We start from the raw sequence: 15,550 nt of genomic DNA on the forward strand, positions 1-15,550 counted from the left end.
TAGAAAAAAAATAGCTAGGCAAAGTTTCAGCAGTATAGATGCATAATGCAAAGTAAATAAAGACAAGCTGAATTTTAAATTGAAGGTAAGAAAAATACACGTGAAATTAGAACTGTTATTAAAACACCGTGACTTGTCGAAAATTTGTGAAAAATATAGATAACATTTTCATCGTATTAATATAGGAATCAAGAATTTAGACTTTATAATGTATGTCTGTTCCGTAATGCATTCTAGAAGTCAAACGATCTGATGAAGATTCGTATGGAGAAGAACAATGGTTAGACACACCAGTGGAAGAGGATGTTGGATTAGGAGCTGTGCTTGAAGGTATTAAACCGTGTATGATATACACATATTGACCGGCAAGCCATTCAATAAGTGTATTATAAGAAGAGATAATTTTTTGTGTGTTTCTTTTTCATTTTGACTTATTAGCCCTGTTAACATGTTTTGGTCATTTGCATGCATGAAATGTGTCATGCGTACCCTTTGGTCTCTCCCGAAAACAGTGGTGACATATACGCAGTCTTCAAAACTAAATTACCACTTCTGTGTGATGATCAAAAATAGTATTTCCTAATTTGAGTGAAATGTAAAATTTGTAATCATATTTAACTTTTTCAGATGATAATGATGACGAGCTGGATGGCGATGACTTTCTGGGATCAGAAAGACCGATAAATATTCCGTATCCAGATGACGATACGGAAGAAGAGGACGAGGAAGATGCCATAGACACAGCTGTAGCGGAAATAGCTAATGAACGAAACGAAGAGGAAAATATCAGTGAGTATATGACTATAGAGTTTGCATGTGGTTTTGCATTATCAATACGTATTTTTTGAGATATCAGTGTCAAACTATATTAAAGAAAATAAAACGTAATCACTTAATTTCTATTATTTAGAACACTTTGAAATTCAATTATCATATTTTGAAATATAACTGAAATGACTATAATTTTACATAACTATATATACGATATGGATCGTAGACATTGGTAAAATGAATAAATTTTGACATCCAGTTGCAGTTACTTTTCACACACTCAAATATTTCGTATTCACAAGAAACTATAAACTGAAGTGATTTTTTTTTCAACAAGCTAAGTATGCAGAAAATGTTTTCCAATTTTTACTGCGGTTTGATAGGCCTACATGTGTGTGGCGCAACCAATACGGAGCACAATACTTGTACATGTGTGCGGCACATCCAATAAAGAGCACAATACAGGATTTGATATGCGTTTTTAATCTGCCATTACAACGCTTACTAAAATTTCATATCGCATGTGTGACGTCAGTTTTATGTATTTCGTCGTACTTTAAAAGTTCTTTAGCAGCGATATTTTCAGTTTTACTCGGGCTTATAAACAATGGACATAGTTTGCTTAAGCCTTATATGGCCTACACAATTTGGAACTTTTTTTTAATTTGTTATAATTAGAAAATTATACATTGTTTGCTACCATGTTTATCCTGTATAGTGAAATCAGTTTCTTAGAAACAAATTTATTATTTTTATCAAAACATGTCACCGAATATTTCTGAAATTACTCATTTTTGAGAAAATGAGCATATTTTACCATATTTAGGTCACATAGGAATGCTTCTAGTATTGAGCACACTTAAGGACTGCAAAAATATTTTGACCATAGTTCAAGCTTCTTTCACAGAATTTATGGTTATATTTTAATGTGATCGACAGCTGTGCTCATTGAAAATTTCAGATTTCTTTAAAAATTTAGTTAACAACTGAAGTTTTCCCATACCCGAAATGTTAAAAGTATTTTCAGTTACGTCAGATATTTTCTTTGTTAATGAATAAATTGTAAAATATTTCATGCAGTTTGGTAAATCAATACTTCTTTATGAAAGAAAACTTGGTCTTTACTACATTTTGAGAGTTCAGATTTTAGGCCATTTTGCATCATTTATGTCATACGTTTATGTATAAATGCGTATGTTATAAAAAGATTATTAGATTTGCATCAAGATATTGCGCTCCTAAATTGCAGAACTCGTGTATATTTTCGATACAAATCTAATAACCTATAATCGTTGTTGTTGAACAATGTACGTTTCATGCATACAAGTGATCAAACGCATCATGTAAATAAAGCGATGTCAGAAGATGTCTCGGTGCATCGAAAAGTCACCCGATGCTGTTTGGAATTCGGAATAAATGTTTCTCGGGAACAAGCATGTTAGTGACACCTCAGTTCATTTACGGGACTTTATGAAATCGCGCCCGTGGATGATTAAACAAAACCTGTTGTAATAGCAATATGCGGAAGATACACGACGTTGTAATCACCGAGAGCGAAAAGCAGCGAGGTGTATCTGAAATTACAGGATGCTGCAACAGCGACTACTTACCAACAATTTATAAATATCACGTCTGTCAATGCAAATGGGTTTCTCGGCCATTTAAAATGTATTTGAACATGCAGGGAAGCATTTTGAGAAAGACTGAAAATTGCGCTACATGTGGTTGACGTTAATGCGCCGATGGACGTTATGTGCTCTACTTAAACTTCGCAGAATCATTACTCTCATACGCTTGATATTGTAATCCTAAAGGACGAATTGATGTATGCTGCATTCTTCATGTATGGCAATACTAAATTTTTATTGTTTGGTATTTGCAGAAGGCCAGGAATTTCTTCTAGCCAAACTGGTGAACAATCTGTCACCGGAAACCTTACAAAGCGTCATTGCAGACCTTAAAGAACGCGAAGCAGAAGCACTAGGAAACGGTAACAATTTTAACTTCACTGTAAAAGTATTAGAATATTGATTTTGACTATGTTAGGATAAATATACACAATGCTGTCTTAGAATAAGTAGGGAAAACATTTTTGGAGAGAATACTTAAATAATTTACTTTTAATGTTGAGTTGATTTATGTTAATTTCTCTTTGTCAATTACGCATTTCAATCGGAAGACACTGAACTTTTTGTATGTTAACGGCTTCGGGATCCTTTCCAGATGCAAAGTCATAAAGTCATGGAAATTAAATTCCTTTGCAACTATTTGAAAATAAATTATACTGCTAGTAATGGGTTCAAAACATTAAATCTTCATGTAGTCACGGCAATCTCACCTCAATCATGTTATTAATTTAATGCATATTCCTTTAGTTATTAACTTTCATCTTTCATGACTTAGCATTAAAATTGCTATGTTTCTGTTGCTAACGCTTTGTGATTAGTTATCTGTTTTCATTCAATAATTGACGACAAATATCTGTTTTACATGGGTTTATTATACTCCCACAAAACGAAGTTTAAGGGAGGGGGATATGTAGGAGTGAGCTTGTCGGCCGGTCGGTCCGTTGGTTTTCATGGTTTCCGGACGATAACTCATGAAAGGCTTGACCGATTTGAAAAATTTTTGGTACACAGTTGTAACATCAGAAAATACAGGTCAAGTTTGACTTTGGGATTAGAAGGTCAAAGGTCAAGGTCACAGTGACCCTGAACAGTTAAACGGTTTCCGCATGATAACTTGAGAACGCTTGGGTCTAGGACCATAATTTTTGTACATAGGCGTAACATGATAAAATACAGGTCGACTTTGAGGTCACTAGGTCAAAGGTCAAGGTCAGAGTGACTCGGAAACTTGAGACTGCTTGGGTCTAGGATCATAACTTTTTGTACACAGGTGTAACATGATAAAGTACAGGTCAACTTTGACTTTGAAGTTAGTAGGTCAAAGGTCAAGGTCACATTGACACAAAACAGTTAAACGGTTTCCAGAGGATAACTTCAGAACGCTTGGGCCTAGGATCATAAAAATTGATAGGGAGTTTGGTTATGTCCAGCAGATGACCCCTTATGATTTTAAAGTCAGTAGGTCACAAGCCAAGGTCACAATGACCTGGAACATATAAAAGACAATAACTGCAGAACACTTTGGACTAGGATCACGAAACTTCATAGTGAGGTTGATCATGACCAGCCAATGACCTCTATTATTTTGAGTTCCAAAGGTCAAAGGTCAGAGTGGCCTGGAACATTTAAGCCTTTTCTGGACATCAACATTCGTCACTCCTGTGACAACTCTAGTTTTTTCTTAAAACAGTATCAGAAATACGTTTTACAGTGTAATTCTGCTGAACGCGTGTACATTTCTATTTACTAATATTAATATTTTGTGTTTGCTTTTGACGGTCTTATTTCTTGTCTTCTTATATCAATCTAAATGAATAATACATGTAAACTGAACCAAACCTTTTTTTTCAAAACTGTGTTCACTGTTTTTCTATAGGTCATATTTTATCATTGAACTTGAAATCAGCTTACGGTGCGTGATATTTTTATCATAGTTAATGGAGTACACTGGAAAATTTTATTTGTTTTAGACAGTGAGATTATCATAGTATAATATCACTGGTATGGAACTGCACTTGAAAACGGAAGGACAACTATACCGTAAATACCAGGAATCTTTTATCGAAATTATAGTTCAATGAAAACAAAAATGTGCGTACGTTAAGAACACAAAAATATACGCCCACCATTTTAAAATGTAATAGAAATCTGTAACAATATAAATGAGCCGTGTCATGAGAAAACCAACATAGTGGCTTTGCGACCAGCATGGATCCAGACGCGCAGTCTGGTCAGGATCCATGCTGTTCGCTTTCAAAGCCTATTGCATTGCAATCAGAGAAACTGTTAGCGAACAGCATGGATCCTGACCAGACTGCGCGGATGCGCAGGCTGGTCTGAATCCATGCTGGTCGCAAACCCACTATGTTGGTTTTCTCATGGCGCGGCTCAAATATTGAATTGATTTTGCGGTTTCAATGGTTAGAATTAGTTAAAACCATTGGGAAAAAACAATTTTTATTTTTTTTTTGAAAGCACAAATATCTTTCAGTTGTGTACACCAGATTTTACAATTTTACTCATGACTGTTCCGCTCGTGAAAACAGTATTTGGCATCTTATGTTCACTCCATGAAATTTACTGTTCACACTGAAACAAGTATCTTACATTACACGAATTACCAGCGTGACAGAATTGCGATGCACCGTTTCAACAAAACAGTAGTAGGAACCTTTATCATCGAAAGATGCATGCTGTATTTGTATCATTTTGAAAAACAATCAGAAAGCAATTGTTTTGTCGAGAACACATTTGTCGTAAAAGCCGTATAAGCAATATGCAGGATTGGGAAAACAAGTACGGTCTAAGGTCAAGGTCACACTTAGAGGTCAAAGGTCATATTTAAGAATGACTGTCCGGAGCATTACTTCTCCATGCATGGAGGAATTTTGATTTAACTTGGCACAATTGTTCGCCAGTAAATGTAAATCGTCGAATAAAAGAACTGACAAATAAAATACGAAAAGTTTGATTTGAAAGAAAATTAAAACAAAAAAACGTATGTGGCAATGTTCTTTTAATAGCCTGACCAAAGTGTGTCAAGTTAAACGTTAAGAATGTAGTATATGTTTGTACAGGCCACTGGCACCAGGACAGAAAGAACATACCTCTGTACATGTTATACCCTACCCCTAGGTATACTATAAGAACCATGGTCATGAACGAGAAAATAACTAACCCATTTCAATCGCGCATTTCATACCTAAAACACGCAGTTCGGTAAATGTGTACTATGGATATTGAACAAGTGGTAATTTATCTTCCATTGTGTACAGGTCACATTTCTTCAATATTTATCTTAGAGAAACAACGCGTAGTTTAAATTTTTTTCAACGTTACACAAAAACTTGGTTGAACTTCCCTGGTGAAGTTCCGGTCTAGATTACAAAACCATTCTGATTGGCTAATGTGAAAATGTATGTCAGCCGTAGTTTAACTACAGGTGACGCTAAAATGTGTATATGCAGCATAAATGTGAAAATGAGTTGAATAAACAGAACAGATGTATACCAATGTATGACTTCAAATTTAAAATCATATCTAACATGAATTACATTCATCATTTCGAGTTTTATTGTAAAACTGTTAAATGTTTTGCTGTTTTTGTTTGTTTACATTTCGCCTAACATGTGCACACTACTGTGACCTCTAGAACGGATGTTTATAAGGGAAGTTCACGCAAGTATTTTCTGCAACGGTGACAAAAGCATAAAATATGTAGAGTATCTATGCAACAGAAATATTGAGACAATGTGACTGGTGCACGATGGAAGATAAATTATCGCTTGTTCAATATGCTAGGTACCCATTTACCGAACTGCGCGTTTTAGGTGAGAAATGTACGATTGAAATGGGTTAGTGCACTTTCCTGTTCATAACCATGGTTCTTATAGTATACCTAGGGGTAGGGTATAACATGTACAGAGGTATTTTCTTTCTGGTCTGGTGCCAGTGGTACAGGCACATCACGCAGTTAAGAAGGAATTTTGAACTGTATCAGTCAATGATGAAATTGTCCATTTATTTTTTAATAATTATTATGATTTTTGTATTATATTCAGTCAGTAGGCCCTATCTCAATCGAAGGTCATCTAAATAAGCTAATTAGGACATAGTACTGTAAATTTGATCATGTTCGTGCAGGTGTTATGTAGTGACTTCATAGTTATCAGCCATACTCGCAGTGTAAAGAATTAGCAAAACATGTTTGTGATTTAGGACAAGATGCAAATTAATATTAAAAAATATTCGGAATTCGCGAGCGGTATTTTTCGCGAATATTAGCGGAAATAAAATAAACGCGAATGTTGCCCAACCTACAGTATATGCAGCTCTACTTTTAATATGCAGGTGTTTGCTCTCCACTCCTGGAATTGTCTCAGAACTGTGCCTTTGCTGACGCTAAAGGGATACCCATAGACGATGAAGCCAGAAGCTTGTGTGTACGTCATCAAGTGTGTTACACCTGTGTAAGTATACATTTACACTTTCTAAAAATCAGCTCATGTCTGTCAAGATTTCTAATAAGTACTTATACTTCTTGAATGGCCTCATTAGCAGGGGACATTGCGGAACTTCTGCACGTGACATTTTAGTCATGACAGAAATACGAGAAGCCTGTTGACATTGGTATTTCACGCAGAAAAGTGTTAATAACGACTTCATCTAGATAAAAACGTGACGAAGGTATGAAAAAAAATATAACAGTTCAGCCCACTTCTGTGTGATATCTTACAGGGTAGCCAACCTACGTGACATTTGGTATCGTACACACAGGGAAATCGCTCGATTTAGGAAAATATTTTTGCTTATAATTTCCTTATTACTTAACAGATTTGAATAAGATAAAAAGCGCCGAAGATAGGAAAACGAGTGCTTGCCTCGACCGGACATTCTCGTACTTTTCTTAAACACTTCACGCAAATGCTTTTATTCCCGGACCAAATGTTTAGGTAACGTACCCACTGGGGTTTTGGCGAAGTGTTTGAAGAAAGTATTGAGAATGTGTAGCGGACGCTTTTCACCAAAGAAAACACGTTTTCTTGTCTTCGACGCATTTCATCTAATTAAAATCCATCAAATGTTAAAAACATTATATTAAGCAAAAATACTATCCTGAATCGAGTTTTTCTCGTGTGTACAATACCGAAAAGTCACGTATGCTGGCCACACTGATAGTAATTGGTTTGGTTTTTCCCCCGAAAATATACACATGTTTGAGAAAATAAATTGTAAAAATGGAAGACAAGTGTTCCTTTAGATACAGCATACTCATAGAACACGGCAGTATCGGTAGTTTTAAGATTTTGAGAAATCGTTGTTAACCACCAATATAATAGGATTATTGTAATAGTAGCTCGATCTGGGATGTTGTATTCGGCTCGAGTGGATTTTGCCAGATCGGATCTCAGGAGGCGCGCAGCCGCCGAATGTGATCCGACCTTGCAAAATCCACGCGAGCCGAATACAAAATCCCAGATCGAGCCACTGTTATAATGGCCCTTTTATTATTAGCTCATCTGCTCAGGTGAGTTTTTCTGATCACTAGATGTCCGGCGTCCGTCGTCTGTCTATCTGTCGTCTGTCTGTCCGTCAACATTTAGCTTGTGTATGCGATAGAGGCTGTATTTTTCAACTGATCTTCATGAAATTTGGTCAGAATGATTACCTTGATGAAATCTAGGCCGAGTTTGAAAATGGATCATCTGGGGTAAAAAACTAGGTCACTAGGTCAAATCAAAGGAAAACCTTGTGTATGTGATAGAGGCTGTATTTTTCAATTAATCATCATGAATTTTGGTCAGAATGATTGCCTTGATAAAGTCTAGGTCAAGTTCGAATATGGATCATCTAGTTTCAAAAAGTAGGTCATTAGATCAAATCAAAGAAAAACTTTGCGTATGCAATAGAGGCTGTATTTTTCAATTGATCTTCATGAAATTAAGTCAGAATGATTGCCTTGATGAAATCTAGGTCAAGTTTGAATATGGGTTATCTTGGGTAAAAAATTACGTCACTAGGTCAAATCAAAGAAAAATCTTGTGTTTGCGATAGAGGCTGTATTTTTCAATTAATCTTTATAAAATTTGGTCAGAATGATTGTCTTGATAAAATCTAGATTGAGTTTGATTATTGGTCATCTGGGATCAAAAAGTAGGTCACTAGGTCAAATCAAAGAAAAACATTGTGTATGCAATAGAGGCTGTATTTTTCAATTGATCTTCATGAAATTTGGTCAGAATGATTGCCTTGGTAAAATCTAGGTCAGATTCGAATATGGGTTATCTGGGGTCAAAAATTAGGTCACTAGGTCAAATCAAAGGAAAACCTTGTGTATGCGATAGAGGCTGTTTTTTTCAATTGATCTTCCTGAAAGTAAGTCAGAATGATTGCCTTGATGAAATCTAGATAGAATTTGAATATGGGTCATCTGTAGTCAAAACGTAGGTCACTAGGTTAAATCAAAGAAAAACCTCGTGTATGTGATAGAGGCTGTATTTTTCAACTGATCTTCATGAAATTTTGTCAGAATGATAGCCTTGATAAAATCTAGGTCAGGTTCGAATATGGGTCATCTGGGTTTAAAAACTAGATCACTAGGTCAGGAAAAACCTTGTATATGCGATAGAGGATTTATTTTTCAATTGATCTTCATGAAATTTGGTCAGAATGATAGCCTTGATGAAATCTAGTTCAAGTTCGAATATGGGTCATCTGGGGTCAAAAACTAGGTCACTAGGTCAAATCAAAGAAAATACTTGTTTTGCTCCAATTTTAATGATAATTGGTCAGAATATCTTTTTCTAATCACTAGGTCAAACATGTTTACACTGTTATGGTGTATTATGATGTGTTTCTCAGGTGAGAGACCTAGGGCCATCTTGGCCCTTGGCCTTCTTGTATACCTTCATCTTTTTGTTTGTTGTTTTGTTGTCGAACGAAACGATGTTAAAAGAGAACTGAGTGAAGTTTTAAAGTGAACTATTTATAGAACTGTCAGGTCATGCATATTTAATGAAAGTAGTCCGGCAACATACACCACAAAAGGTACAATACGGACTTTTTCTGCCTATTCATATTTATTTGTTAAATGCAAACTGTATTTTTGACAGAATTTATATAGATATATAATAAAACTAAATATTACAGCCACTGATAAAGCGGTTACGGGTTTTGCGGAATTGTTGTGACAAACATGTAGCTAGATATTTTGGTTTCAGGTTTTACGGAATCGTATTTGACTGCCAGTATAACCAATTCTCTCGATTTAGGGTTTTGTTTATGTAATATACTCCACGTCTGCGTGCTTTAGATTTTAACGTGTTTTTACAGGGATCTGCGCTTGGGCTATCGGCAAGAAGATGCGACGAGGGATATAAGGGCACTGTCATTGCAGAGTGCGAAAGTGATGTCAAGTGTGTACGTGCTGCCGCGTACTTCCTTCAGCTCATGAGTTCACGGTATCATAAATACGAGGAATTCAGTCCCCGACAATGCAGAAATCCGTGCGTAGCAGACTTCATCTATGGCGTGTAACAGACATGACAATTGTGTGATCTGGTCTTTTAAAGATCGTGTATATGAACAATATCTAACAATATCATTTTTTTTCAACCTATATCACTGTTACAAAGATATGGTATGCTGGGGAAGATTTACATTTTATTTCAAAATCATCATTTCATTATGTTAGAGAGAATCTTACAAACTATGGCTTGCATTAATCATTAAGGCATATGATGGTAATATATGTGAAGAAATTTATTCCTAAATTGATACTTTATGATTGATCTCTCGAAATATAGCTTATCTCAAGCATATATTTAGTTTATGACAGCGTAAGGAGAAGTTCATGATATAGATATATTTCCTCAGATATAACATCTTTTTTCTTTTCTTTTTCTTTATTTATTATGAGCACACAGTTATAACTCCAAAACAGTGGTTACAGTTCTGTGGGAGTCAATTCTATGTAATCTGTTTTTATTTATATATTTAATGCATTTCATCATTACATCATTGTTTTATTCTACATTCTATAGTTCTGTTGATGTCTATCGCTGGTAACTTAATCTGGAAAAAAAATGTTTCATTAAAAAAACTGAACCGATGATGATTAAATGAATACTTTTTATAGTCTTAGGATATATACACCAGTTATGTTCGATTTTTTAGATATGTTGGCATAAACCGGTGTGAAACTATTCCTATATAATAATTGATTTTTGAAATTAAAACTTAATTTTAATAAGCTTAATGGCACGGATCTAAAATGTGTTTGTTTGTCTAATATGAATAATTACTTTAATATACATAAAATGCTTTAGTTCTAAGATTTGAGAATTTTCTTACGTAGGCAGTTATTGTGAATATAAACTGCGTTTATACTCAACATTTTTCAGTGCTGTATCTTTTGACGGAAAGAATATGAAATGTTTCTAACAGAAATTTAATAATCGTTTTTATCTAAAATATTCAAGTTTCACAAAGTAGACGGAAGAATAGCAAAACATTCTATTTTCACTTTTACTTTTCACTTTTTGTCTCTGAAGACTGAACAATCTTTAATGTTTTATCATGGGCAATAATTCTTTTATATCATATATCATATATCACGGTGAGAACAACATAAACGAATAGGACACACTAAATAACAATGGGTTAATTGTGAGAATTCCGAGATATAATGATGATTAGTACGAAGAAACACCTGAAATATATCTTATATTGGCTAATAAAACATATGAATTATTTTTACCTGAAAGAATGCTTGCACCAAGCTTCGGTACATTCCTGTTAATTGTGAAAACAAATTGGCTGCTTCACATCTACGTATTACTTATAGGCAGAGAGAACTATCAGTGTTATTATAACTTCATGTGTTTTTATTAGTTCTGGTTTTTGGTATCGCGAAGTCCATTCAATGTTACATGTACTTGATAATAGAGTATCACTACACCAGTGCTAGGGGATGCTAAGGGTGTTGCACATCATATTACCTCTCAAGAAACTCGATCAAAAAAAGCTGGGTATTATTTTATTCTAAGGGTCGTTTTACAGAATTGATTTCTCTGTGATTTCATAACTCACAATTATTTATGTAGACAAGTGGTTTCCTTAATAATTTATATATTTACAGTACGAAAATCGTAAAATTGTACCTGGGTTTTTATTTTGAATAAGTTAACAAACCATATATTTGTTGCTTTTTGAAATTTCTCTGCAGGACTGAATAACTTTAACTATGATTTTACTTTCTTATCTTAATGAACGATTTTTAATCATGTTTCGCTTTTCTTAAAATACAGAAATTGTTTACTTATTTTTATAATCGATGTGTCGCCTGAAATGCTTGTAAGTGTGGCCATCAAATTCTACAATTGTTTTATATCATATATCATCAATATTCATATGTTTTAGAGTTTCAGACACTATTGTATGAGTGAAATACACGACAGCTTCTATATTTTTCCGTTCAATTTGTTCAAATGTCAGCTTATGAAATTTAAGACTACCACATTGTCATATTGTTATATTATATTTTTATCTTTGATTGAACACTCCCATCTTTCTTTCTGTGATGTAATTTCCTATTTTAAGTTTATAAAGAATATACAAATGATGACAGGAAAATTGAGTTAGTTAACTGTTTAGAAAAGTACTAGATCGAGTGCCATTTGAAAGTTTTGGCAGCGATATTTTACTTTCTTGCTAGTTAATTAAATCATTAAAAGCTTGTATAGAAAGAGTGTCAGAAAATATAAAAACGCAGTGATGCAGTTAATTTTATCATTAAAAGCAAATATCGAAAAGGTGTCAGAAAATATAAAAACGCAGTTATGCTGTTAATTTTATCACTAAAAGCAAATATAGAAAAGGTGTTAGAAAATATAAAAACGCAGTGATCCTGTTAATTTTTTCACTAAAAGCAAATATAGAAATGGTGTCAGAAAATACAAAAACGCAGTGATGCAGTTAATTTTATCATTAAAGCGCTGATCTTAGCACGATCACTGAAGCAGCATACCAGACTTTACAAGACTATTGTATCATGATAATTGAGAATACAAGTTTGCTGTTGTTTATGTATGTGTTTAATTTCTTATCTCTTTTGTGAGCTTGTGCGACTGTAATATTGCTACAATTATTGTACCCTCAATAAATTCTTAGATTATACTTTGAATGAAAGTATTCTGTTTGAACGAACGAAACCCACCGAGTTTTTCAGCTACAGTACATATATATTTATGCGTATGTGAGTGTATATTTTTGTAATATATTGATATTGTATACAATGTGAGCATAGGAAATTCAGGACTCATCTGAAGATAGAAAAAATATTGACAAAGTATCACATTTTTCTAATTCGACACAGCAATATATACATGATTTTAAGAGCATATATATACAAAAATGTAGCTACTGGTAACAAACTCTCTCTTACCGAAACTGGAGTGAGTTTATCGTTCTCCATTCCACAACTTTTCCACTTTTTCAAAAATAGCTTTTTGTTTGAAAAGACATTAAAATATGTATGCAAATTAACTGTAAGAGAGTTTTTAAAAAAAATTCTTGCCATTGAAAAATTAGCCGTATGTTAAAAAACATGGAAAATAAATAACAGGACAAACTTTTCATTCTATAGCTGTCGCTGTATATACTAATTATGGTTATCGAGTTTCCACAAAACATGATAATTTCGGGATCGGACAACCGAACCTACAACCAGTAAACATAGCATGCAACTCTAAACGAATGGTTTTTAAAATCAATCTCTTCCCGTTTTACATTCTTGTCACGTTACTGTTTCTACTGGACCATTCCCTTTGATTGTTAACTGAAGTCACTGTGATGCATTTCCATCATAATAGCATTGTAACTGCTTTAAGGCACTGACAGTTTTATAAGTCTTTCCTGTACAAATTTCGTGTTTTGATGTTGTTAAATACATAACTATTATGTAACGAATTAGTTCTGTTGTATGGTATTTTATGCTAGAGGCCGGATTTGATGTGCAATACCTAACACATTTGTGGCTTCAGAAGTTTTGTGCTATGGGAGTATCAATGAAAGTGAAGCAAGAATTACTGATTGTGATATATGTGTGTGTGTGTGTGTGTATGTATCGATACGTATGTTTGATGCTTTATTCTGATTTAATATAATATTTCAGCACCACAAGAAAAATACATGTTTTACAATAATCAATTGACATTAGTTCTTAATCATGTTTGTACAATCTTTTGGATAAATAATGTATGCTTATTTGAAATATTTGTTGTTTTTGTTAAGCAAGATTAGTTAACAAAGAAAAACAAATTTGCTAAGTATTTTCTGACACCCTTTCTAATATATTTTTTGACTGAATGACTTAAGGACGATGTATTCCTTGCTCTAAAATCTTTGTTTCAGTATTCTTTATCTTTTTCTGTCTCTTTGTCATCAGAGGTTAATAAATTCAGTTTTACAAAAAAAAACATGTTTGTTGTTTACTCCGTTTGCTTAAGTATCCTTATCTTCACCAGCCCGAGACAATTGCATAATCAACGTCTAGGTTTGATAGTGGAAGGAAGAACAATGATAAGTTTCCGGACAGTTTTGAGGCACATGTGGGCAACTGGGTATAACCAAGGAACTTTAAGCAAACTATGTCAAGGGCTTTCTCGCAGGATTGAACTCGGAACTTGAGAGCACGAGAGCATGAGATTCAAACCTTTACCGTTCAACCACGGCATTTTATAAAGAGCACAGCCTCACAATATTTTTCCATACCGTATATCAAAATTGTGCTCAAAATTACCTTGTTATGGTTTATACATAATATTTGCCATGCATCTCTCTTTATTGATATTATGTTGTTAACTTACATAATGAACTAGACCGAAGCGTTTTTATGTTGCAAGGATCATCTCCTGTAAGGGTGATACAGTACATTTGATGCCAAATATCACCTTTGTAAGTAATAAGAACGGTATACAAGTACTATTCTGTGACGTAATTCAATAAAAACAGAGAAATAGCATTTAAAATCCTTAAAACTTAGCCCCAGATGAAACAAACCCATACAGCAAAGAATATATGAATGTGGACATGATAAATACGTACATATAGATATACTGACACAGTAAAACATATAGACAAAAAGAACAAACATTGCAAAACACATTTTGGCATCGCCTTGGAACCTCTGTGATACTAGTCAAGCGAATCCGACACTGTATGTAAACAACAGAGAAATGCTGCTGCAAATATATGTAAAACAAAAGATAATAGGTAAGGGTAGAGTTCTCGGAAGCACAGAGCACCAAAAACACAGCCCCAGAGCAACGCATTTACATAGTAGGCCCACAACATCCAACAAGTACATATCAATATAAGCTAAATATTTATAAAGGGGAAGGAAATGGTAAGGTGCGAAATGGGGTCGGGGGTGGAGGAGGAATCCAAAGGGGAAAGTTGAACAAGGACGAATATACAAGGGAATGCCATGTTCTTTAAAAACAGCCGCACTACAACGTAAATCACAATAGCGCAGACACTCATGTAACAAAGATAAACACAACGATGATCAACTGAATAACATAGAAAAACGAACAAGCAACACATAAGAAAACAGTAGGGCACCGTTATAGACTCACAAGCTTACAAACGCACCCACACACGTAAGAAAAAACAATCAAGGACCGTCTTGGGATTCGGGACCTATCAAACAAAATACGCATGTACTAAATGACCTTGTACAAAAAGAAAAAAAATCTAACAAGGGCCAGACGAAACAGTACGTACAGAGCAATTTACCTAGTAGGTTTTGATAACTGTTTGTAATGACCACTTCCATCAGTGCTGTCAGATTTACTCGAAGAGGAACGCGTAGCATCCAACTGTACAAGCGTTGGACATCAAACATACCACGTGTCTCAACATAATCATGTTGAAACTTCGGAATGAAATTGAAAAAATAACTATGGCGCAGAGTATCAAAAACAATCTAACTTTACTTCTAAAAATGTTTACCAAGTTATCATCAAAATTTGTAGTTCAAGTTCGTACCACAACGAATTAACCTTTAGCCTGCTAGCGGTAAGTGATTTTGCCTCTGCGACCATCAACCATGGTCTGCACTGTTCGATATTCAGTTAGTATTTACAATA

The 15,550-nt window shown here is 34.3% G+C and overlaps 1 protein-coding gene across 3 annotated transcripts in view; it reads left to right on the forward strand.

Moving 5' to 3' along the window:
- LOC123554509 (uncharacterized) overlaps window positions 1-13,876 on the forward strand; it is a 76,252-nt gene extending 62,376 nt beyond the window's left edge. For 2 of the 3 annotated variants that reach the window (XM_053547911.1, XM_045344718.2), the window contains exons 4-8: window positions 238-330; window positions 628-789; window positions 2,654-2,761; window positions 6,750-6,868; window positions 9,732-13,876. In XM_053547911.1, the coding sequence (XP_053403886.1) occupies window positions 238-330; window positions 628-789; window positions 2,654-2,761; window positions 6,750-6,868; window positions 9,732-9,935 (686 nt within the window). In that variant the 3' untranslated portion in view covers window positions 9,936-13,876. The remainder of the gene's footprint in view (window positions 1-237; window positions 331-627; window positions 790-2,653; window positions 2,762-6,749; window positions 6,869-9,731) is intronic. The other variant, XR_008371658.1, reaches the window with a different exon arrangement.
- Window positions 13,877-15,550: the final 1,674 nt, after the last annotated feature.

The sequence above is a fragment of the Mercenaria mercenaria genome, chromosome 7 (genome assembly GCF_021730395.1).
Source record: "Mercenaria mercenaria strain notata chromosome 7, MADL_Memer_1, whole genome shotgun sequence".
Lineage (NCBI taxonomy): Eukaryota > Metazoa > Mollusca > Bivalvia > Venerida > Veneridae > Mercenaria > Mercenaria mercenaria.